The sequence below is a fragment of the Salarias fasciatus genome, chromosome 20, assembly GCF_902148845.1.
Source record: "Salarias fasciatus chromosome 20, fSalaFa1.1, whole genome shotgun sequence".
In the NCBI taxonomy this organism is placed as follows: domain Eukaryota; kingdom Metazoa; phylum Chordata; class Actinopteri; order Blenniiformes; family Blenniidae; genus Salarias; species Salarias fasciatus.
In genome coordinates, this window is record NC_043764.1 from 3,662,552 (window position 1) to 3,686,749 (window position 24,198).

General features: G+C 46.4%; 1 protein-coding gene across 2 annotated transcripts in view; it reads left to right on the forward strand.

Moving 5' to 3' along the window:
* prex1 (phosphatidylinositol-3,4,5-trisphosphate-dependent Rac exchange factor 1) overlaps nt 1-24,198 on the forward strand; it is an 87,845-nt gene that overhangs the window by 14,860 nt on the left and 48,787 nt on the right. For both annotated transcript variants that reach the window (XM_030118754.1, XM_030118755.1), the window contains exons 2-8: nt 6,969-7,034; nt 7,208-7,330; nt 14,239-14,343; nt 17,643-17,744; nt 17,944-18,105; nt 21,802-21,935; nt 22,191-22,306. In XM_030118754.1, coding sequence (XP_029974614.1) covers nt 6,969-7,034; nt 7,208-7,330; nt 14,239-14,343; nt 17,643-17,744; nt 17,944-18,105; nt 21,802-21,935; nt 22,191-22,306 — 808 coding nt within the window. The remainder of the gene's footprint in view (nt 1-6,968; nt 7,035-7,207; nt 7,331-14,238; nt 14,344-17,642; nt 17,745-17,943; nt 18,106-21,801; nt 21,936-22,190; nt 22,307-24,198) is intronic.

Here is a 24,198-nt window from a genome sequence, read left to right on the forward strand (position 1 = left end):
CTCCATTCATACACAGCAACTTAAAATGCTTCACAAAGGCAGAGAAACACATAACATTACATCAAAATCTTAGAAACAAGAGACATTCATGAAAATAACTATTTAAATGAAAACAAAAACAATTAAACAGGAGGATTAAGTTGAAGTTTTCAGTCCTAATTTGAACAAACCGACAGTGAGTAGGACCTCAGAGGTTTGTTCCAGCGGTGAGGAGCATATGAACTAAGATCTGCTTCACTTGGTTTGGTTCTGGTCCTGAGAACACCGTAGACCGGTCCCAGTCTGATCAGTTCTTTCTTGTATATCTTACTCCAAGACCAGTCTGTGGACCAGCAGTAAGAATTTAAAGTCCATACGCAAGGAGCGGCGTCCAGTGTAATTTGACACCAGCCTCACTGTCTTGGTGGATCTTTCCGTTATTGAAACGTGCCACATCCTTAGAAAGGAACTAGTTGAGAATGTTCTGAGACTTTTTGAATTTTGGGTGTTTTGTATGTTTTGTGTGTTTCCCCCCAGCAGTCCAGAGACACGCGTGTTTGATTTGAATTAATATTAATTAGCATGTCTTCAAACTCAAGTCTCATGTTTGCTGCAGTGGCTCTACTAAGTCAGGAATTTTAATAATATTTGACGTTTTTCCTGATATCTGTCCTCGTTGAATCTCGTCCTTCTGTGAGTTTTCTGTCATGAAAGGATTTGAAGTGTAAAGACGTCTGAAGGCCAAAAACCAGGCAACGCTTCTCTACAATTACTGAGCAGAGTTCTGAGACCTGCTGCTCACGTCGCTGCAGTGCAAACTATTCAATGCCAACGACATGAAGAAACAGAATTTTATTTCAATACTGTGGCTCTCTGGACATTTTCTGATTAAATTTGAGTGAATTAAAGGTGTAAGTTACACAACAAGGCCTCGTTCTCTTTCCTTCGGGCTCATGGTAATAAATGGAACTGGACTCGTCACTGTTTTTGGTTCAACGTCCAGCCGCTTCCTGTGTGGAGCACGCTGGACTTTCCTGGGTTTACCAGATTGAACTATCAGCTCTGTAATCCTGCATTAGTGTTGCACTTGGCAGCTCCTTTGGAGCGTCGTGGTTTTGTTCCTGGTCTCCCGTGGGACTGCGTCACGAGCAGCTTCCCCCCGCCGCCCGCCGCCCGCCGCCCTCGTGGCGGCAGAGCGTCACGTGCTGCAGCTGAGCCCTGCCTGACTCACAACTGTGAGTCCAAGGATCTCAAAAAATGAGTGTGTCCCATCGGACCAGCTATTATTAACACCTTGATGGATGAGTTAATTATATTTCGATGTATTTGTTGGGGTGGGTTAACCTCCCCCCCGCATCCAGTCTGAACTGAGCTGTTTAGGAGAAGCCTGTCAGATAGACTGAAGCATACAGCTGCTTTTTATTCATGATCCATCTTTTTTTTACCAGCGCGAGTAGCTTCAGGTGGTGCCGCTTCCAAAACGCCGCCATCTGCCTTCTGAAGATCCGACCTGAAGCCGCTTCAATTCCACGCAGCCGAGAGACAAACGCAGACAGGCGGATTGTTATTTAGTGTCGTTATTCATTCAGATATTCTTCATCATGTCTTATCCCTCACAAAGTACAATTACACACGCCCGGCTTAGCCATGACGACATTTTCCTGAACTCGCCTGGTTGTTATTTATCGCCGTTATTCATTTAAATATTATTCATGGTTGTCTGAGCCCTCATAAACAATGATTATGCACGGCCGGCTCCGCGCTGACGACACGCCGATGTCAGCGCACAGGCAGAAAAGGTCACCTGAGATGGAGATATGGGAGTAAACAAGGGCCATCGGCCGCGTCCCGCCGCCTTTCAGCACGCCGGATTAAGACGGAATTAACTGAATGACGGCCCCCAGTAGGCAGAGTTAGTGTTTCCCATGGCTACTGTGTTTTCTCCTGGAAACTGGCCCCGTTTACCTTCAGGAATAATGCAGCTTTCCGCATTCATTCATTTCCTAATGTAATCGTGTGTGTGTGTTTAAGACTCCAACGTATGGAGCAATTTAACCTTGAGTGGGCCAGACCAGTGAAATGGTTGCAAAATAACCTATTTGTACTCATTCTTGAACAGCTCGTAGTACTTTCCCTTATAAATCATTGTTTCTACAAGTGAAAATGGTTTCAGTTTCTCTTCGGTGCCTTTTTAAAAAATAGAAAACAATGAAATGACCTCCTTTCGTGGTGACTTCAGCCTTGAGTGTACAGAGTCACCCTCTCTTTGATGCTTATACGGCTTCAGCAATGGGTTTTCACCTCTCAGTCACTGATGTTTCCGCTCAGATCTCATTATTAATATGTACCAGAGGTACTGAAACTCTGCAGTCCATAGTGAGTTAATCATAAACAGCAGCTGCTGTAATAAAATTCGAGTCACTCGGATGTTCGACACCCCGCCTTCACCGTCCTATTCATGCAGATCAGGCAGGAGTTATTACCCGTATTAAAATACTGATGCTATCTGAGGGGGATATTGAAGCTGATTTGCTTCTGTTTTTCTTTGTAGGAGCTTTTTATCGAACGGTGTCGTGTGAGTACTGGTCGCCTTGCACACAGTTACAGGTTTGGAGTGCAGAGAAAGTCTCATGAAGGACTGCCTGAATGAAAATAGGAGCACACAGTGTGGACGCTGACATTAATATTCTATTAACGGAGCGCCGGAGTCTGGCAGACGTGCAAAATAAGACCCGCTGTAGATTTAGTGCGTTTGGCTTCATGAATATGGAATGTCGGGCGCATCTTTTAGAAGCAATACAGCTGATCATTCTCCTGTAAACAGTGTATAAAACACACAGAACCCTCATTTAAATATACTTGTTTACACTCTGCGTCACTCATGGTGTTATTTGATATTTGTGTGCAGTTTAGCAGGTTTTATGCCCTAATAGAGCCAGCCCCAGGTTGAGTAACTCTTTACTTCTGCAGTTCTAATTCTTTACTTTTCAAGCACGATGAGCTAATGTCCATCAAATGGAAGCATCGTTCTGATTGTACCTATGATCCTTTTCTCTGGCAGCAGCTGATTCTCCTCATACACACACGTTTTCGCCCAGGGATACTGAGTTTGGGGGGAATCAGACGTGCTCGGTCTGCGTTCGTCCTCCGGAGTTGTGACGGAGCAGAGCCTCCACCATTCTCTCCAAATAAACCTGCGTGCTTTGTGATGGAACAATGAAGACAGCCAATACAACCCAGGGTGAGACCTGCACTCAAAGGATCTCTTTGTTGCACCTTCCCAGTGCCCCCCCCCCCCCAGCTCCCCCGCTGACCTCCACATCTGTGTGGCACATTTGTTCTGGATCCCGTCTGGATAGTGGCTGTCTATGATCTCAGGGAGGAACCACTCGGATGTCTCCTCGTTTTCACTGTTTTTCTGCATTTCCTTCACCTCCTCTGCTCCCCCTGCTCCGTCTGAGAGGAAGAGCCCCGGTTCCTTCCTCCCGCCGGGAAGCAATCTCTCACATGAGTGACTCCTCCACTGTGGACGCCGCACAAGTTGCCATATGGGAGATTTAATTAGTGCACGCCTCAAGCACAATCAGCTCCACTCCCAAAACCAGTCCAGAGCAGGACGACGACCGCTTCCCTTTAATGCTGCTGTTAATTAGTGAGGTGGCAGCTCCACGCCGACGACCTGCGCTTTCTATTTTGGTGCAATTTACGCAAAAGCTTGTTAAAAGAAAAAAAAAAAAAAAAAAGCGAAGACAATTCTCCTAAAATCTCTCGGGTCTCTGAGGAAATGATAAAGTTGCTGCCTGACTGCCTGCTCGTCTGACTTCTATCTTTAGAGCCAATGTGTGATTAAAACTCTCGGTCTTTCATTACAGCCACTGACTTACTGTAAGTCAGACTCCAGGCTGATGTTGTGTGTGTGTGTGTGTGTGTGTGTGATTGCACAGAGCAGTGGCTCAAAACGTCTCTCTTCTCAAACCTCCAGATTGCCTCCAAGAAAGAGTTTGGACGTCCGCTCGGATTTTTTCGCCATCAAATTACTAAAGATGCTCTGATTCCAGAACTCGTACTGGTGAAAGATCCCCGATGCCAGGGCGGTTTGGAGACCCTGTAATATTAATGAGAATGAAAAAAATCAGACAGACTGTAATTTATGTTCTGCCAAAATATGAAGAGGAGAAGAAAGATGGACATTCAGAAAGGCTCTTGTGAGGAACTGAGTCTTGCGTTGCAGTTTTGTCACGTTTTGAATGAAGAGATAAAAACTCTATATTCCAGTGTAAAATCTTCAGAGGTCCATTGATGTTCGATTTGTTGTTTGTTTTGATGAAATAAGCAGATGCTTCAAGCCAATAGGAAAAATTCAAAACGTTTGAGGTCTTTCAAATGTGAAACTCCGCCTCTGTTTTCTCTCTTTTTGCCTTCAGAGTCAGTCACGTCTTCAGGCGGCTCTGGAAATGTTTGATGGCTGTGATTAATAAAGTCCTGATCTGTTTGCACACTGACCACCTTTGCCTATATTTGCATTTGAGTTGGAGTCATTTACCTCTAGTCGTGTATTTAAAACTCAGCTGGAAGCTGCAGTATTCAGGCTCAGCTGATGGTTTATTTGTATGGTTTTCATTGGTAAATATGCACATTTTCTTTTATCTGATTGAAATGGCTGTTAGAGTGGTGAAAAATGTGAAATTTCTCCTTATATTTATCCATGCAAAATGCAGGAAAATGGCTCAAAGGGTGCAAATTCTCCGTGCTTTGCTTTGACTGTGATTTATGTTCAGTCTGCAGCATTAGGGCGCACCTTGTTTATTTCATTACTGCAGGGCTTCTTTAAACCCCCCTCACAGAGCTTGGAACACATTATGAGCGTAGAAAGAAGCTTAAATTGTCCATTTCAGTGAAGGTTTTTGCAGGTTTGTCCCTGCAGTCGGTTTAGAAGAGGTCCAGGCTCCTGCAGAGGCTGGTTTACCTCCCAAGTCTGAGCATGAATCACAACTGAATGATCCTTTTGCTTTGTAGATTATTATCATCCATCCCGATAAAAAATTTACTGTAAAAGCCAAAACAAGTTGAGGAGCACAAACTCATTGTTCTCTCGTTGGTTACCATGGTAACCACATGCAGGTGAATGGAAAGGTGCGGCTGTGGCGGGTTTTTTTTTCCACAAAGCATTTTCAGATGTGCTAAGATGCGAGTTGAGCTCAACAATTTGCAGAATCACTCTCTAAAATCGAAGACCTTGTCGCTCATCTGATAAAAGCCTAAAACAGAAACACCTCGTCCCCCAGACGTTGTACCCGGCGCTTCCTTCCTCTGTCGCATCTCCATCATTTTTCAGACTCCAGGCCCTGAAAAACAGCAGTCTGCCAGTGTTGTTGGTGGGTTTGGGGATACGTATCGCCTTTGTCCTTTCTGGAGACGGGGCTGGTGTCTGCAGATGAGGCGAGAAGTCAGACTGAACCAGGTTAAGCCGATCAGACGCGCTGCCAGAGGAGAGAAAAAGGAGAAGAGAGAAGAAAAGAAACTGTTTGCAGATTCACTTCCCCTCTCTTCACCCAGCTTTATTTCCTTGTGAGGACTCTTGATTGGCAGCACGGAACACACACACACGCGCACACACACACACACACACACACACACACACACACACACACACACACCAGCAGCCTGGAACACACAGGCAGAGCTTGACGTGGGCCTATCACGGCGAAGTGGGCTGTGCAGACACCGTTACAATGAGGCGCTTATATTTGCTGAAGTCTCACAGCTGAACGCTCAGGTGCGTCAGCTTCCAGAGTGGCAGATCCACACAATGAGCTCCGAAAGCCACTTCCAGGCTGCGATAGAGAGAGAGAGAGAGAGAGAGAGAGAAAAAACCGTCCTGTCATAGAGTGGAAAGTTGTGCGGTGCTCCAGGGACGGCGAAACAACCATGACACATCTGCTTCTCGCCAAGAAAGGCAGTTTTTACCGCGGAGTATGTGATGGTGCATGTGGCCGCGCTTTGCTCTGAGGCTTTTGTGTTCTTTTGCTCATGCATATGTGACGGACGTTGCATGCACTGTTTCCTCAAAACAAACACCACATACATTCTGCACGAGGCCGGACCTCATAGGGAACCTACACTTCCACTTCTTGGTTGGTGTTGTATGTTCGAGGAATGGTTCATGGTTTCACAAGCCTGCCTTGTTACCTGCTGACGAGGCCGAACGGACCAGATGAACACTGGATTGTTTTCATGAAGTTCTGCAAAAATGAATCCTGCATCTTGGAAACTATTGTTGCTCAAAGTTCACTTTTTATACTATAAGCCACAAATAGTAATGTACTCAAATCAATAATGTCATTTTACTTGATCAGTCCACACAAATCAATGTTGGTGTGTTATTTTTAAAAGCTTCAACCACAGTTTGTAAAGGTACAAGGTGAACTTGAAGCTAATAACAAAGTTCACCTTGACTTCAGCGTTCCCACCACGAGAGCTTTCTGTTTATCTCCGGTTCATGTCCTCCAAACTCGCCTCTTCTCTTAGCCTGACCTCAAAAATACTATTATTTACTCTGCAATGAGAAAAGCCTGTCTGTAAAAGCAAGTCAAAATCTTTCAAGCCTTTCTTAAACACAGGACTCGAATGTTGCTTTAGACCAAACACGCGTTCTCCAGTCCGTCTGCTGCCAGACAGGGAATTGAAAATGCTACGGTGCGAAATCCTGCTGCTCTGCTTCAGGGAAATATGCTTCCTTCCTCACAAACAAGGTTTCTTTTGAACTAACGATGCAAAACTTGATTACAAGAACTAACGGGAGTTTCTTTTTTTTTTTTTATTACACAAAATCAGTTTAGTTCGATGTTTTTAAAGTTGGTTCTGAGGCTTGTTTTTCGTGTGCAGTCATAGTTTGATGGTAAACGCTTCAGCTTTTCTCACGATAACGATATGATGTGTGGCTTTTCTTGTATTTCTCTTGACTTATGTTGTTTTTCCTTCTGCTGCAGGCTTTTCTACACAGAATCCGACAGACTGCCGACGACCAGCAGTGTCTCTCACCCGAACATGTCAAGGTAACGCTCCCTTCAATCCTTTATTCTGTTTTTTAGTTCCTGCGCAAAGCAAGTCTGTCCATTGAGTGATTGATGTTATTTCCCCACGTCTCTCTCTTCCGTCACCTCTTCCCTCCCGTTATCTCCCGCTTCCTCTGCATCCTCTTCCCTTCACATCACCGTCCTGTTTGCAGATTCTCTTCTCGAACATCGAGGACATCCTGGAGCTGCACAAAGAGGTGTTGTCCGCCGTGGAGGCCAGCCTGCAGCCCGAGCCGCAGCCCCAGCATGCACTGGGACACGTGTTCCTGCAGTTTGTAAGTGCATTTCAAACACACACACACACACACACACACACACAAAGCAAGGGAGTGCCGCGTGCATGTGGGAGCGCTTGCACGCCAGAATTCCTCTTCCGCACACACACACACACACTCTTTTCATGGGCGATCCGTAACCACAGATGCAGGGAAGGCGTGCAAAGCCCGCTGTGAAAATACCCCTTAATTCTCTCTTTTTCTCACATGAAACACCCCCTCGTCTCCTGGACTCCCCCCTCCTCCCCCCCCCCTGCCCCCCCGGTCCGCCACATTCTCTCAGGCTTCACTTTCCCTCAGTTTCCGAGCAGACGTGAATCTTTATCATTCTCCTCCTTTCTGCTGCTCCATCCCTCCTACCAGAGATTCCTCTCCCTTCTGCAGCCCCCCCCCCCCCCCCCCCCCCCCCCCCCCCCTCCCCCCTCCTCCTCCCAGCTCCCCTCTGTTTGAACTCATTTGGCCCCAGGGAACAAACAAAGAAGGGTCTGTGTCCGGAGAGGAAGAGCTGGTGTGTCACTCGGCGAGGGGACAGTGTTTCTGCTGGTCGCGCTCGGTCTCCAGCTCCTTCTCCTTCGCTCTGTTCGTTTCTCTCCCTCTAATAAACTGATAAACTCTCGCTGAGGCACAGAAATGCGCCGGAGTTTGGACTCTGCAGCAGAAACACAGCCGTTTGTTGCATCTTTGCCTCCAATTTGACATAGAAGCCAAATTCCTGCGCCGATAATAACAATCCACTGTACTGCAGCCGCGCCGGCCTGAAGGAGCTTCGTATGAAGGAAACTCGTCGACTCATTTCAGCAGAGTTATTATACAATCTGACACGATCTGTGGCACCGATGGTGCCGAATCACCCCCGTGGAACGTCGCCCAATCAGCTTATCACCATGGATCTTCACACATGTGAGCGCCGTCACGGTGATTCAGTCCATCCGTGGCAGGACGCAGAACCGATTCAAGGAAATCAGGCTTTTTTCTACCTTCACCCTGAACTCTGACCGACCGGTTTGTAATAGTTTAGACTATACAGTTGTGGTGTTGTATGCTGACTCAAACCAAAAAGACTTCACTCTGTTCACTAGTTATAATCAGAGACTAAAAATATTCCAGAAGCTTCACTGGAACTGTGTTATTTTAAGGTTGTTCAGTTCGCAGAATCTTTAGTTTCTTCAGCACCCGCAGAACTGCTCCATCAGTTTGTCACCGTCAATAAGAAATAGCAGTAATAATAAATTACCTCGCTGTCTTTCATCAGTATGCTTTAAATACCTGAAGTTTAATATTTTCTTGATTTGTCAGGCTGTTAAATATCAGAAAACGCAGAAGAATAATGTCAAATGTCGTGCTTGTTCACGCTCGTCCATCTCCCAGCCCATCGATTCCTCCCTGTCTGCATTAATCAGCCACCGGTGGATGGACGTGTTGTAGAGGATGTTCCTGACAACCAGTTTCTCTGTCACCTCGCTGAACATTTTGTTGAAAAATTGTAATATAATGTCAAAATATTGCTGAAGATATATTCAACTATTTTGTATGTTGCTCCTGGAGTATATTTTGTGAAGGGAGAGCCGTTCCAAGCCTTTTTTTTTTGAACATTAAACTGAAGGTTATTTAACATCCTGAAACATTGAATTGGATTCTCGAAGGCTTTAAACCTGCAGCTCAGCTCAGTGGAAGCAGATCTTTCAGGATCATTCAGGAGATTTTCTGTTGACATCTTAAACCTGAAGCAAACGGACTGCATTTTATTCCTGATGGTTTGAAAGAGTTAATCATGGAACAATGTCTGGTTCATGCTTGTCCGTTTCACTTGTGGAGTGCGATCTATCACCCGCCGCCGCCGCCGCGTCGAGTTATCCAGCTCCCCACCCGTCACCTTAGCGGTTGCGTATCCATTACGCGTCCCTCACCCACCGCCTGACCTTTGTCTCCTTCGGCTCTGACACCTCTCGGCCAATCGGCCGGCCCTGTCTGGCGCCCCGCGGCCCCCGGCCCTCGACCTCTGCCTGAGGTCAACACCATGACCGGGCCTTGATTAACCCCCCGCATTGTTGGGCGAGACGTGTCTGCCGCTCGCTGAAAAGAGGGACGGCTCATTGCCATTCAGAGCCGATGTCGCCAAGATGGTTTGGGAGGCTGTGCATGTGAAACAATTACACCCCGACGCCGCAGCTCCACGCCGACGAAGGTGCCTGAATGCACACGGTCGTTTGGAGATCGCAGCCCTCTCAGAATCATCCAGAGGTGGAAAAGTGAGTCAGGAACCAGAAACGTCAATGTTTGCTCTATTTCGGGGGAATGTATACACGAGCGCGGAGCAACAGACGCGTCGTTATGCAGGTTCCGAACCCTCTGAACTGCTCCCATTATGCTTTGACTGGGTGTGAATCCTCCGAGTGTGATACTAACCTCGCATCCACACCTCCGGAAAAACATTCCTGCGACCGAGACTCCTGTTTATCAGAGGGAACAACCAAACTCTTTGAGCTATTCTGGGTACAGGCGGCGTCTTTCACTCGGTCTGGGCGTTAAAACGTGACGCTGTAGGAATTAAAATCTTCACAGTGTCGACCCTGCTTTGACCTGCAGATGTAAAACCATGAAGCTGTTGTCACCTGAGGAAAGGAAATGCCGCGGCTGGGGTTCGGCTGGAAAGAGGAATGCTGTGTTTTTGTGAGACTGCAGTAGAGACACTTAACACGTCCCCAAACACTCCCTCAGTAATCAGGTATTCTGTCTGTGCTCAGATACCGTTCATTCCAGAAAAGATTTATTAAAAAAGAAATAACTACCTAACATGAACTGGGGTCTGTTTGCTGCTGGGTTTGACATAATAGGCAGGTTCTGTGTGGTTATATCTGTCTGCCCTCATTAAATATAATGAGAGAAAGCAGACAGACAGAATAAAAGATGTTTTTATCTGTTCAAACCTTTATAGTGAACCCTTTGAAGCACTTTTCAACTCAAGGATGTTATTGGAGGTAATTTCAAGACTTTTGTTACACACATTTAAACAGCTGTTGTCAAGGCCACCTAACCGAAGAGCAGAGCCTTGAATACGTGTTGAGACCAAAACTGTTCTGAAGAGCTGCAGCGCCATGTGTATAAGAGTCCAACTTCCACAATTCTGACTGATTTTACAGTTCTCAGCTTTGTAAAGCAAAGTGTGGACACCCGTCACTTTCTCATGCCTCCTGAATCTGAATCTGGATGAAGTGCCGTAAAAGATGGAGATCATGTTAAAAATTACCATCAAGTAACCTTCAAGTGAGATATCTCAACTTAGTATACTCTGAATGTTAAATATTTCAGTCTCAGTGAGAAGAAAAACAAGTTGTCTCCACATTTTATCAGCAGCTCCCGTTGGTTAGAAAAATGAGTGATATTATATTATCCTACTGTATTGTTTTCAGGATTTAAATTGCATTGCTTTAGCATTAAATGGATACCAAAATGTTTCTGTGCTGACTAAAACCAAAAAGTGATGTGTGCTTAATAGAAACAGTCATTTAAATGGGGCAGTAATGAAGATAAAGTAGAAATCGAGCTGTGCTCTGGGTTTTTTTCGTTCTTTTTTTGTGCCATATAGCAGATAAACGTGGCATTACCCACTCTGCCAAATTTGACTGATTACAGGAATGTTTAAAATTAGGCCCTCAGTTCCTGCATCAGTCTGCTGCCGTCGCTTCGCCGAGGGCTGAGGGTGGAAGTGAAACTGGCGCTGACTGCCACGGGCGCACCAAAGAGATCAGCAGGCAGAAACACGGGCGCGATTCAGAACGTATGCAAACATGCCTACTGCAGGATGTGGCGGTCTTGATACGATATCGATGCAGGTTATTTAAATTCCGGTGTCACTGCAGAGACCGCCGGAGCTGAAAGATTGATTAACAGAAGGACGACTGTGATCTTAAATTGTCTGGAAGTTCACTGTTTGTTTATTTTCAGTGAACTATAATCAAGCTCAAATGTTTAAATGTTTAAAATGTCTCCTTAAGGCATCAGTTTCATTCAGTATTGGATAATGCAGCAAATTCTGTTTCATTTTGTTCAAAAAAGTGCAGCAACCCACATTTTGTAACAACTGTTTCGATACGTAACACGTTCTTGCAAAATGTGGCAAAGTTTATTACAAAATGTATTCAAGAATTTTCGCACAAATTGCGGCATTTATGACACAAAGAGGGGGAAATTTATTACTTTCCTACATGACGCAGCGTTACTACATAAAGCAGCGCTGCAGCCCTTCGTAGAGGAAAGAGGCGTTTATTGTGTTCTAAAGTGTGAGATTAATGTCGTTTCATATAAATTAAGCATTAATTTTTCAGCTGGTTCAATTTATTTATTAAAAAAATTCAGAATTTTCTTTCAAACAAACTGTAATCGGGAAAAAAATTACAATTTCTACCTCTTATAAGCAAAAAAAAAAAAAAACTAATAAAAATCCAGCTTTTTAAATGTTTTAGCTGCATATTTCCAGAATTCGGAATCGCTCCTGTAAATTTCTCCTCCTGTTAACTTGCTCTAGAAGATTCAGACTTCACTTCTACACGCTGCAGCTCATGCAGTTGTTCACAGATTTATTATTTGTAACATTTGGCGGGTCGCCGTGGGCTCACTGGGCCGGGAACCAGGGCTTTTACAACACGGCCCTGCACTTTTCATTAAAAAGCCGCCCTGGTTTTCTCCTCCATAGGATCCTGAGGTATCGGTAGCTTGTAAACTCAACCCTCTTTACTTGACTCCATTCAAACCACGGCCTGTTCAACGGCTTTAATGAGCGGTGCTGAATATAATTGACTTTCAGTCCGAACCGTTTCCATGTTAACCCTCGAATCCAGACTCTGTCACAGCAGTCAGACTGTCTCACACACACGCAGACGGGCCAAACGGCTGCCACGGCGGCGTGCTGTACGGACTCGGCGTGACTGTATGGGGGCTCCTCGCCATATGCCGGCCCAGCTGCTGCTCCCAGCGGTGCCCCGGACTGGAATCTCCTGCCAAGTGTGGCTTTGGGCGTGTTTGTGATCCTGCCTGTGTGGTGAACAGAGACCTGGCCCACCGTTTACATTGTGCTATTACACAACTGCTAAAGACTTTCAGCTCCTGCTATAAAAAGGATCCGTCGGCTTTGTTTGGCTGCTTCTGCCGCCGCCGCTGGCTTTCTGGGTGCAGCAGAGACTTACTGTACAGAGTCGGCCGTGTGTGAAGGACTAAAACTCTCTGAACTGTTATTTTCAGATGGACTTCAGCTCTTCAGGCTGATTATCGTGGTCCGGTCGCAGCTCTCCAGCGCAGGTTGGACGGTTCGTCCCGCCACCTGCAGTCTTGGATTTCACTCGCTCGGCCGTTTCAGATGACAGTTTCAGTGTCTTCAGCCCCTCCTTCCGCCGTGGTTTCACATCCTAATTACTGTGACAGAATAGCCACCAGTGGACTGCAGGCTTTACATTCAGATGCAGCTGTGATACTGTGCACACACCGTTGTCTACATATGCTACATGAATAATGCATTCCAGGCTACGTTGCATTAATCAGCGGCGTTTGGCGTCGCGTTACGTTTTGCTAAAGACGCTGATTGACAGCTGGCGAGCCGCTCCTGGAGTCAGGTTTGTTTTGTGTCTCTGCACACCGAGAAAAAGAGGAAGCGCTGTATCTTGTCGAGCAGTTTGTTTATTTTCACCGCAGCGCTGACTTCTTTGAAAAAGAGAAGTGTGACAAAGGATGTTGACGAATGCGGGCCAGGCTGTTTCATACCTCCAGAGTGATCCGGTGCAGAGTAGTAATGTCAGAGCGGAGTCATTATGTTGTTGTGAAAACAAGGTTTAGGAAGGTAATGCTGTACTTTCAGAACCTACCAGAGCATCAGAAACGGGCCTTTCTGTTGATTCTTTTACATGTCCTTTACAAACCAGGTGTTTCACTTCATCTGCAGTGGATTTCATGTCAGCCGCATCTGTGAAAGCAGCTCATCTGCTCCGTTCTGTCCGTTATAATCACCGCTCCATCAGTCTTCAGCAGTGACGGTTATTACCGCCGCAGTGACACAGAGTGTGAGGCCGAATGTTTACATTCCAGCTGGAAGCGGGGCGAGCGACTGTGAAGCATGATATACTGTGTGTGTAGTGTGACTCGTATTATCACAACAAACACACATGCTGCTCCCCGTCGCTTCGGTGTCAGCCAGCGTCTCTGATGTCCTGGCCTCGGACCAACGCACACAACTGGAGCCCGCTGCACTTTACACAAATATGCTAACACCGTCTGAGAGCCAAACAGCAGAGAACCAACAAGAATCACATCTAAATCTCTGTGTTTTCCACCGAGCAGAAAGTGTGGATAGAATCACAGCATGCAGATATTTCGTTTCATTCTTAAATACTCAAAACCCGGTCTTACAAATGAGTGCAGCCAAGTCTCCCGTCTTTGGGTGAAGTTCTTGAGGAGAAATACTGGAGAAACACCAAGTCAAAACATTGAGCGTCATGTTACTCAACTCTGTCTGAAAGGTTCTGGAACACAAGAATCAGTGAGTCTCTCTCTGCTGTGCCCCTCGTCCCTTCAGCTCTCAGTCTGCAGGCATATCTGCATGATGTGTTGTAAATTTCTTCTCATGCAAAATCAACGTGCATGATAAACGTCCCGCAGAAGGACAGGAAATGATCTGTGTCCATGCAATTTGCTCTCCTGCTCTGCAACATGTTGCACCAATCAGATGGAGCTTTGTAGAAGCAAGTGACCGAGGTTCCAGACTCGCTCTGTTTACATGTGGAGCAGCTCTGGTCCTGCTCTGTGGACAACAGGCCGGCTGGAGCCGGACAGGAAGCCGGGAGTCTGAGCACTTTCTGACAGAAACATCTTGTGTTGTCAGCCTGATTGCCGTCCTAATCTGTGTATTTTTTTTTTTGCAGAGAGAGAGTTTCTCGGTGTACGGCGAGTACTGCAGTAACCACGAGAAGGCCCTGCGGCTGCTCATGGAGCTCAACAAGATCCCCAACATCAGGACGTTCCTGCTGGTGAGACGTCCCGCCCCCCAGACATCAAATCTTTCTCACTTCTGCATTTTAATTGGCTTCCTTCCTCTTCCCGCTATGATTCTTGATTGTAATTTTTTTTTTACATGCTTTTCTCTCCACTTGCCTCTTCCTCTGACCTACATTTTTTTCCCCCTCCTCTTTGCTTATTTCTGTTTCTGTCACCTCTCCATCCTCTTCCTCCCTGCCTCCACATTTCCATCTTAACACTTGAATAAAGGGCAGAAACCGTCAGCGGGCCGGGGGCTTCCTGGCTCTTCCTGCCCGGACAGGAAGCCCCCGTCAAGGTCACCTTTGTGTATTGTTGCTGCTGCCGCGTTTCCGCTGCCAGCTGCTTCCGTGTTTTCACACCCAAGCCGTTCAGACCCCGGACAATGAACTCAGAGCCGCTTCAAGGGGGGTTTCACACCGAGGGGGGTCCAGCCAATGAAATCATCTGCGGTTTCTAGGCCATCCAGCTGTGGACCGCTGGCAGTCTTCTGTTTCTCTCTCTGGGATTGGCTGAGAGATCTGAGGCTCCACGTTGGATGGGTTTTGCCTCCATGGCATTATTCTGCCGTGTCGCTCGGGCTCACGCAGTCTTCCAGCGGTTAATTGGTTCGGTCTTATGTGACATGAGCGATTCCAAAATTAAATCACGACACGACATCTGGTCATGTCGTAAAGCTCGGGGTGAAGTCAAGTTTTGGAAAGGCTGTGGTGTTTTCTGTAGCAACAACCGACTAAATAGAAACAAGCGAGAGACTGAAGACCTCTCGTGTTGGATTTGTAAAGAATATGTGTTTTATTTCTGGAACAAAGTCAGGACTCTGAGTGGTGACCGTGGAGAATTGCTGTCATGGTAATTAATAGTGTAAAGTGAAACGCCAGTGGCTTTTAAATGAACAATTTCCAAGCTAATTGAATGGCACAATGAGGGGAGCTTCTGAAATTTAACATACAAGTGGATTGTTAATTGCATCTGAAGAAATGAGAGAAGAGAAAGCAAAAGGAGGTCAGACTGAGGAGCGGAGGGAATAATCTGGCTGCGGGGCTGGCAGATTACAAATGAGAAGGAGGGAGAGAAGATGGAGTGAATTTGGATGAGAAGGAGAGAAATGTTCGGGGATTTGGAATTTGTGGAATTGCAAATTGCCATTTTTTTGTTTCTTCTTTTATCAAATCGGAAACCTTCCGCATCCTGAGCGGCGTACGATCGCTCCGCAGCACCAGACTGATGTGCTTCGCCTCTTTTCTTCCTCGTCGGAGAACACTCAAGTGGTTTATGTGCCTGGCTGCGTTTGATCTTTCGCACCGTCCCGTGAGATGGTGGAGCACCGACAGGCTGCCTGCACCAGAAGTCAAGCTGTAGAGAAACTATGACTGAAATCATGAACCCCCCCCCCCCACCCACCCCCCTGCACTTCAGAGCAGACCTCTTCACTTCACTTCCACCGGTCGACGAGGCTCTTCGAGCTGAAATCTTCTGGGGAATGAGGAGGTTTCTCAGTAATCCTTGTGTTGAGATCGAAGGTTTAGGTTTTTTTTCTTTTTTCTTTTTTTTTTCCTGACAGCAGACAGAACATCAACCCTGCACGTCTGAAATCATAACTCAGAAGTTTTATTGTTTGTCTGCGTTCATCTCCTGGCTGAGAGGCAGAGAGCAATCTCCTAAAGTAGTATTGACATAAAGCTGTTAATATAATGGGGGTCACCTTCCAACCCCGCCGTTTCTGATGAAATCAATAAGTAATCAAAATGTGCTCTTTCTTTCTAAACACTGTGGATAAAGACCAATTCTTATTTAACTAAATGTTGTAGTGATGGTATGCATGCAGTGCAAAAATGTTGGAGATTTTTGTCTGAAAAATATTTATATTAACTTTTATATAATCAAAATAACACAAATTAATGAAAGGCAACAATCATTAGAATTTTTTATAACACTCCAGCCCTTCCCCAAATACTCCAGTTTGTCTTGTTTTGATTTCATTTTTAGTTTTAGTTCTAGTTCAGTTCTTCATCATTTTCAACGTAATAGATGTTATTTTTATTGATTGCTAGGCTCTGTAGGCAGTTATAAAGCTTAATTCTTGTCTTAGAGACATCTGGTGAGTCTTGATATATATAGTCTTGAAACTCTGGGGACACTTGTGGTTTTACCCTTGAGTGTATTGTGTTGTTTTTATTTGTATTCAATGCATTTATTAAAATTTCTAAACCAGTTTTTGTGTAATGTGTGCAGCTCCGTCTGACTTCTGGATGGAAAATTTGTAAAAATTTGAAGAAGTAATTGAGGAGAGGCCGTGGAAGGGTTTGAAATGCCTCCCTGCTCCACCACACCTCCTTCCGATGACGGAGTTATTATGGCGCTCTTGGGAGAGCCGGGCAATGAGCCACTTATTACAATCAGGTGTGTGGAAGCTGGAAGACTTTCAAACTGATTGTCGGACTCGTCCAGGATCAGACAGCTCTGACCGGGCAGCCGGTCACCAAAACCAGAGTAAAATTAGATACACTTTCCACTAAACCCATGCAGCTGAAGAGGAGGAATTGGTAACTACATACAGATTTTCTTTTAATTCCTTCCACATTTCATTGATTTATATGTTAACTTTTATGTAAATCTACAGTTTACAAAACATAAAATCATTTTTCACAATGTTCCTTCCTTGTTTTATCAGTATGAGAAGCACGCTATAATTTACATATAGATGCTTGTTTATTCAGAAACAGACAATATGCAGAACATGCTACACAACAGTTCAGAGACGAAGAGGAATGGGTAAATTTTCTGCACCTGAACCCTGACAGTAGATGGAATGCTGGTGCAACAGAATGGAAACGACAACAAGAGTCAAATAAATCCTGTTTATTGCTGAATAATCTGTGTGATATTGATAAAATACAGACTTGATATTGATCAAGGGTTCGTGCTAACTGTGAAGTGGGATTGGGTCTGAGGGGGGAATTTGTATCGTCAAACTGTTAAACTGGGAATTTTTCCACATTTTCCAACCAGTTTTTCATTACTGTGTAGATGACAACAGTGCATCTCAACCTGTAACTCTCCCAGTTTCTTTTTCAGTCAAGCTTGTCATCAATTTCTATGATAATATGACATTTATTTGCTACCTGCTGCTGACGCCAACCCAGAGCTTCTTTTAGAAATGAATTTATTTACACAAGTAACAATCTTAATCCACCCATCCCTTTTATTTCTGTCTGCTTGTGTGCACCAGTGTGTGTTTCTGTGTATTTGTCCTGGTTTTTAACCCTGATTGTTTCCCTTTCTTCATCAGCACTGTATGCTACTGGGCGGGAAGAAGAGCACCGACATCCCCCTGGAGGGCTACCTGCTCACCCCCATTCAGAGGATCTGTAAATACCCCCTGCTGCTGAAGGTAGCGCCCATTGATCCATCAGAGCGTCTGAAAGCTCAGCCTTCGTCTCTGCTGACCTTCATGATCAGCCTCCATGTGATACCAGTGACTCATTTGTTATCTGCCACACAGACTCCCACCTGCGAGAGTCTAGAAGAAGTTAAAGGTCACGGACGAGTCTGCTGAGCCGTTCTTTTCTTTCTTTTTTCCAACATTGTAGGAGTTGCTGAAGAGGACTCCTAAGAAGCATGCAGATTACCCGGCGGTGGAGGAGGCTCTGCAGGCCATGAAGGCCGTGTGCTCCAACATCAACGAGACCAAGCGGCAGATGGAGAAGCTGGAGGCTCTGGAGCAGCTGCAGTCGCACATCGAGGGCTGGGAGGTGAGAGGAGACGAGCTGTGGCGCTGTGACTTTCACCGACTGAATCAGACGCTGCCGACGGATCCACTTGTTGTAATGTAACTCGAGTACGATCCTGTGGAAGTTTGAGCAGACGGGGAAGAGAGAAGCCCCTCGGTCCTCGTCTCTGAGCTCAGGGGCCACGGACAGGGCTTGGGAGCCGAGCGAAGGCTCTGCTGCATTTTTCACGCCTCCCTCACTCACCACAACAGAGGCCTTGTCTGAGCGGGCACCAATGGGACAATCCACCCACACAGGGTGCCGAGGGGGATGCCAGCGGGCCGGCCGCCCAATCACAGGAGACCTGAGACGCGGAGCTCATTCTCACATGCTGGATGGCAGGATTTTCAGAGTGGGGGGGGCGGACTGAAGGATGGAGGAATGGAGCGGGCCACTCTGGGTCGTCCCGCTACCCGCCTGCCAATCTGACTCCTTCTCCTCCTGACTCCCAGCAGGCGCCTCTGATAACCACCCTGTAAAACACCCAAGAGTTTTCCTTCACTCATAAACTGATGCCGGAGATTTTCAGCTCCTCGTTAAACTCAACAATCCATTTTCTGTCCTTGATTTCTATGGTTTTTGATCCAAACGACTGCTCAGCAGTGACTCATTCATTCAAATCAGGCGTGGCGGAGCGGGATTGAGAAACAGTGCATTAGCCAATCGGCGGAGCGACAAATGAATGATCCAAAGATTCAGCGCAGAATCAAAGGGAAAAAAAGACATTTCTTGCCTCTAAATGGAAAGATTTGTCACAATTTGTATGATTGTTAGTTTAATTTCTATCTTGATTGAAAACGATGTCTCAGTATTTACCCACATTTACCACCAAATACATTTCTCAGCTTACAATGAGGAAGAAGGACCCAGTCGGCACTGAAAGCATCGTCCCTTTTATCAGCTGCCTGATCATGAATCACGGTCTTTAAGCTCACAAGATCACAGCCGGATTACATTATGCCCCCAAATTCAATTCCGCAGTGAAGTTGATCCATATCTGATTTCCTTCATTTCAGCTTTCACTCGACTTTTCTCCTCAGAACAACTAAGTAGAAGCTTGGAAAGGCACTCTGCTCCAGCCCCGCCCCCCTCGCCGCCGCCGCCGCCGCCTCGGCTCCCTGCTCCCAGCCCTGTCGAGCCCTCCACCAAACCACATTAGTCTCGCTCCTCTTTCCTCCCTCCAGCCGCTCTCCGGGGCTAATCACCTCCAGCCCTAATGGAGGGGGCCGCCAGCAGCGCCCAGTCAGGCCCAGACGCATTACTGCTGCTCGGATGCTCTCTGCACGGCCACTCACGCTCCGCCGCCACAAATGCATGTGGTACGATGTGTGACCATAGCGGTGCACAGACGACTGCAGGTAAAAGGACAGCATGCACTTATTGCCCCCCCCCCCCAGAGCAGTTTATGCAGGGCTGATCCGTTTGGCCTCGGCGCAGCAGGTCTCCGACTTAAGAAAATCTAAGAGCTTCACTCTCCTCCATGTGAGCATCCATCAGGAGCGTGCGCTCTCCTCAATCAATTATGGATGCTCTGGAGGGGGTGCGGGCGGCCTCGGGGTCTCCGGTGGACGCATGTCAGAGACATCAAAGACAAGAGTGGCCTCCGAATGTGATCCGCCGGGACGACGGTGATGGGCATCCTGCGAGCAGGGAGGAGGAGGAGGAGGAGGAGGAAGAGGAGCAGCGGGAGGAGGCCCGCAGGCCCAGCACACACATGGCTGTATTTAGTTCCAGATAATCTGGAGTGGAATGATCCGTCTAACAATGAGTAATGAGTTGTCGTTTAACTCTATTGTCTTACTCCCCGGTAGCCTTCGCTGCCTGTCGAGTGTGTTTTCTCGCTCTCTGCCGTGCGAGTTTCGACGTCCGGAGGCGGTTCGGTCGGTCGCTCACGACTTCTTGGGCGCGGCAGCTCACGCACGTGTCGGCTCCCCTGTCAGGGACGTGAAAACGCTGAAAATTGTTTTCTAAAAATAATGAAATGATGTTTGTGAAAAGGTTAATTAGGCGCCGTGCTGCTGTCAAACGGAGCAGGTCCAGACTGCTTCCGACATTAATCCTAATGAAGACTGAAAGATTGATCGAGCAGATCTTCTGCAGTGCTGAGCTCAGATTTCATTCCAGTTAAACAGTTTTGCTGTAAAATACCTTGTGTGCTTGTGACCTTTGCACTGTCTCATTAGGAGAAAGGCTGGTTTCCGTCTTTGTGGGCTGCGGTGCATTCGACAGCGTTTCACTGCATTATGAGCCAATCACTTCCTGTCAGGCTGCAGGAGAACATAATGCCTTGGCTTCATTAGCGCGCCGCACCAGGCTGCTCTTCATAACACAATTTGTTAGAGTTACCTTTCGGCTTGATGGAGCCACAAAAGCACTGAGTCAGATTTCAGCGCCGGAATCCGAATGAGGCTCCAGCAGTTTCCACCTACTGCAGCAGGTCAAGACGGACAATTTGATCAAATCTAGAAGTTAAGCTCTTTACTTCTGAAACATATTAAACACTTTTCATTTACTAGTTACTAGAATCGCACTTCAGTAGTTTTGGAGCTGACAGTCAGGAGTCTGACTCCGCCGTCTGTCCGTGCCAGTAGCCGTGTCCTCATCATTTCAAATGTCTGCGTAAACAAACGTTGTTTTCAAGATGTTGCTGCGTAAGTGCAAAATATTTTTGAAATGAAAACTCAAAATGATGCGTTTTTGCTTGAAACATCGTCGTGTAAATATTCCCAGAGCTGGAAAACACGTTCTAATGATACAGTCAGTTCTTTTCAATAACATGGAAGATTCTCCTCTAACCTTGAGGTACAAGTTCACACCTCAAACGTCGTCTTCGACCCTCACAGTGAAGCAGGTCACCCTCTTCTCACACACAGCTTTATTTTCACATGGAGAGCTATATTTGGAGCTTGTTTGCGCCTGTTTTCATACCCTGAGTGAAGAATGACAGAATCCAGTGGGTGCTGTGTGAATGTGTGGTGCATGTAGGCCAAGGTAAGAGTTTTATGTGGCTGCCATTCCACTCCAGTGTTTGAGTTTATCTATTAAAAAATGAAAAGCGGCCCGATTTGAAGCAGCCTTGGAGTTCTGGTGCAGATCTCTGCTTCTCCTGTTTGCTGCCATCAGCGCTTCGCTCCGGTGTTATTTATCACAACTGCAGTGGTTAAGAAGCCCGAGACGGAGCGTCCTGGCAGACAGCAGCTCGTGTTTTCCTTCTGGTTTTTTCTTTTAAGCATTGTGAGAACACGAGCGTGGTTTGGGTGCGGCGGACTCATTGAAGATGGAATGAAAACAAATTGCTCACAGTTGAATGGAATTTTTTTCCCACTTGAATATTTTTGTCGTACTTATCCAATTTAGAGTGCAGGACGGTGTCTCTACTGGAGTCAAATAACTGCTTAAAAGCGGCCGTGAAGATTCACCTGCATGTCAGGAACAGTTTGCTGGGGGATTTGAGGCTGTAGATGTTTACCCCCTTCTCGTACGATGATCGTCAACCCAAAAGTGACATGTTGAGGACGTTTGAATGGACAAAAATAACTTCTTTGAGAAATCAATTCAACATACTGTACGTTCACACTCAGTCACATTAGGTGGTGATAATTCTTTGTAATGTGAATTTATACGCTGTGACGATCCCCGATGTTTCAGCCTGACGCTGTTTCTCTTTGTCTTCTGCAGGGAACCAACCTGACAGATATCTGCACCGAGCTGCTGCTTCACGGGAATCTCCTCAAAATCTCAGCGGGCAACATCCAGGAGCGCGTCTTCTTCCTGTTTGACAACCTCCTGGTGTACTGTAAAAGAAAATCCAGGTGAGAAACGCTGACAGGTAAACCTTCAGAGCGGTCGATGAACAGACGAGTGTTTAATCCTGAGTTTATTAGCTGACTAATGGTCGCAGGGCCAGACACGGAAAATTAGAGCAAACATCCCTGCTGGACTCCTTGAGGTGCCAGTAAAGGGAAAACAGCCGCCTGCGTCTGCATCAATGTGTCATGTGTTCCTTCTTTCGGCCCCGGCCGGATGTTTTGGACTCGGTGTTTAACCCTTCCCCTTCTGTTCCCCAGGGTGTCTGGAAAGAAGTCCACCAAGAGGACCAAGTCCATCAACGGGCCTCTCTATGTGTTCCGGGGCCGGATCAACACCGAGGTGATGGAGGTGGAGAACGTGGAGGATGGAACAGGTTGGTGTTTGGCCTGCAGCTGCTCTCCACGTCAGATCAGAACCTTCCACACCAAATTCAAACCACACAAAATTATTGTGCTCGACTGTTTCTTCTGCATCTTTTGAGACACAGAAGGATCAGAAAAGGATAAAGAAGAATCAAGTGAATTTTCAGTTTGAATAGAACGATCCCACTTTGTCCCTTTATATGACACAAGAATTGATAAATGGTTCATTCATACTTTTCTGAACTGCAAAGTGTGGTTTCTTTTTCTTGCAAAAATGTATTGTGCAAGAGAAAAACCAAAAACAAAGATTCTCCACCAATCCCAGTCTGCTCTGCTAAACTGCTACACTCAGATCAAATCAGCATGCTCCAGGCTGAATCCACCGAGTTTTCTCATATACTTTAAGACTATGTTCACTAATCTAATTAGCTGCAAATGAAAACGGATAAAAATTGCAGCCAACAGTTGAAAGAAGGAGGTGTTGATCAAACCTGAGCTTCTCCGTTCCTGAATCAATTCGTCAACTCGCTTCAAAACTTCTGCATTCGCGCCCTGATACGCTGTACATCAGGTTTGAAGTGAGAAGCAGTGTTTGTCAGTTGGGTTTTGTTGATGCTGTTTTTCTACACATCGATGGTCATTCACCTTTAAAAGGCCTCGTGGTGTTTCTTCGATTCTCTTGATTTGTGGTTGCTCGTGTTGTTCCATTGAAGTCGTTGCGACGAGACCGCAGCAGCTGCAGAGAAGGACGCTGTGCAGCGATAAAACCTCCGAGCTCGAGCGCAGTTTCCTCAGACTCGTCATCAGATAGAGGTGGAGAAATGGTCGGCCGGGCATGAACCAGGCGCTTGTTGACAGTTTGGGTGGGGTATCAAACTTGCACCTCGTTTCAGACAGGATGTAGCTTGTAACCTCAAGGAGCTGTTTTTCACGCCGGCTCTCTGGCACGGCGCTGAGGCGGCGATGCAGATATGGATCTGAAGAGCAGCAGAGGGAAGCAGCAGCCCCGAGCGAGGCGGTGAACTGGCTGGGTTCACGCTCCGTGCCACAGCGATACGGCCCTCGCGCCGCCACTCGCGCTCAAGCACTTGGTCTCTTGCTCACGTTTCCTCTTTTCTTTTCTTTTTTTTTTTTCTGTGTTTCTTTTGTTCCAGCAGAATATTTTGCAAGCTCACATGACCTCTTTTTTTTTTTTCTTCTTCTACGCTTCTGGCTGTCACATTCAGGAAAACCACAGAGAAAAACATGCCTTGTTCGCAGAAGAAGTCACGGGCTGACGCCGCACGCTGCAGATGCACGCCTGAGCGCAGATGATGCTGATTGCGATATGTGAGAGATATTAGAGGAGCGAGGGACTGCTGCCAATAGAAGCAGGAAAGCTGTCAAAGTAAACAACACATCTTAGGAATCAGCAAACAGCAGCCCGTCGGTTCCAGATGTGTCTTTCCTTCACCGAGTGACACACCTGTCGATCCGGCCTGAGCCCAGTGCGTCTCTGTCCCGGCTCTCCCTGCTCTCCCCGCTCTCCCATATCACATCTATTTATACGACCTTTGAGCGTGAGACTAATGCAGCCCATTACCAGCCGCCATTCATTATTCAGGAGCTGCTCACCTGCTGCTCAATAGATGGTAAAATTAGAAAAGGGCGTCCAGTACGGATTCTGTCGAGTCGGTGAAATCAGGTTTTTTGTTGTTTTGGTTTTTTTCTATTACAATTTCTCCTGTTTATGTGTTTAATTGGCTTGTAAATCATTCCTGGAGGAGTTAATCCTCTTGGAGATAACTTTGATGGTAACTTACAAAACATCTCTTCACGTGTGGCTTGATTTCACTTCAGTTCAGCGTTCACTTCATGTGTTTGTTGTTTTTGATAAGCTTGACAAAAGCAAATTACAACCGAA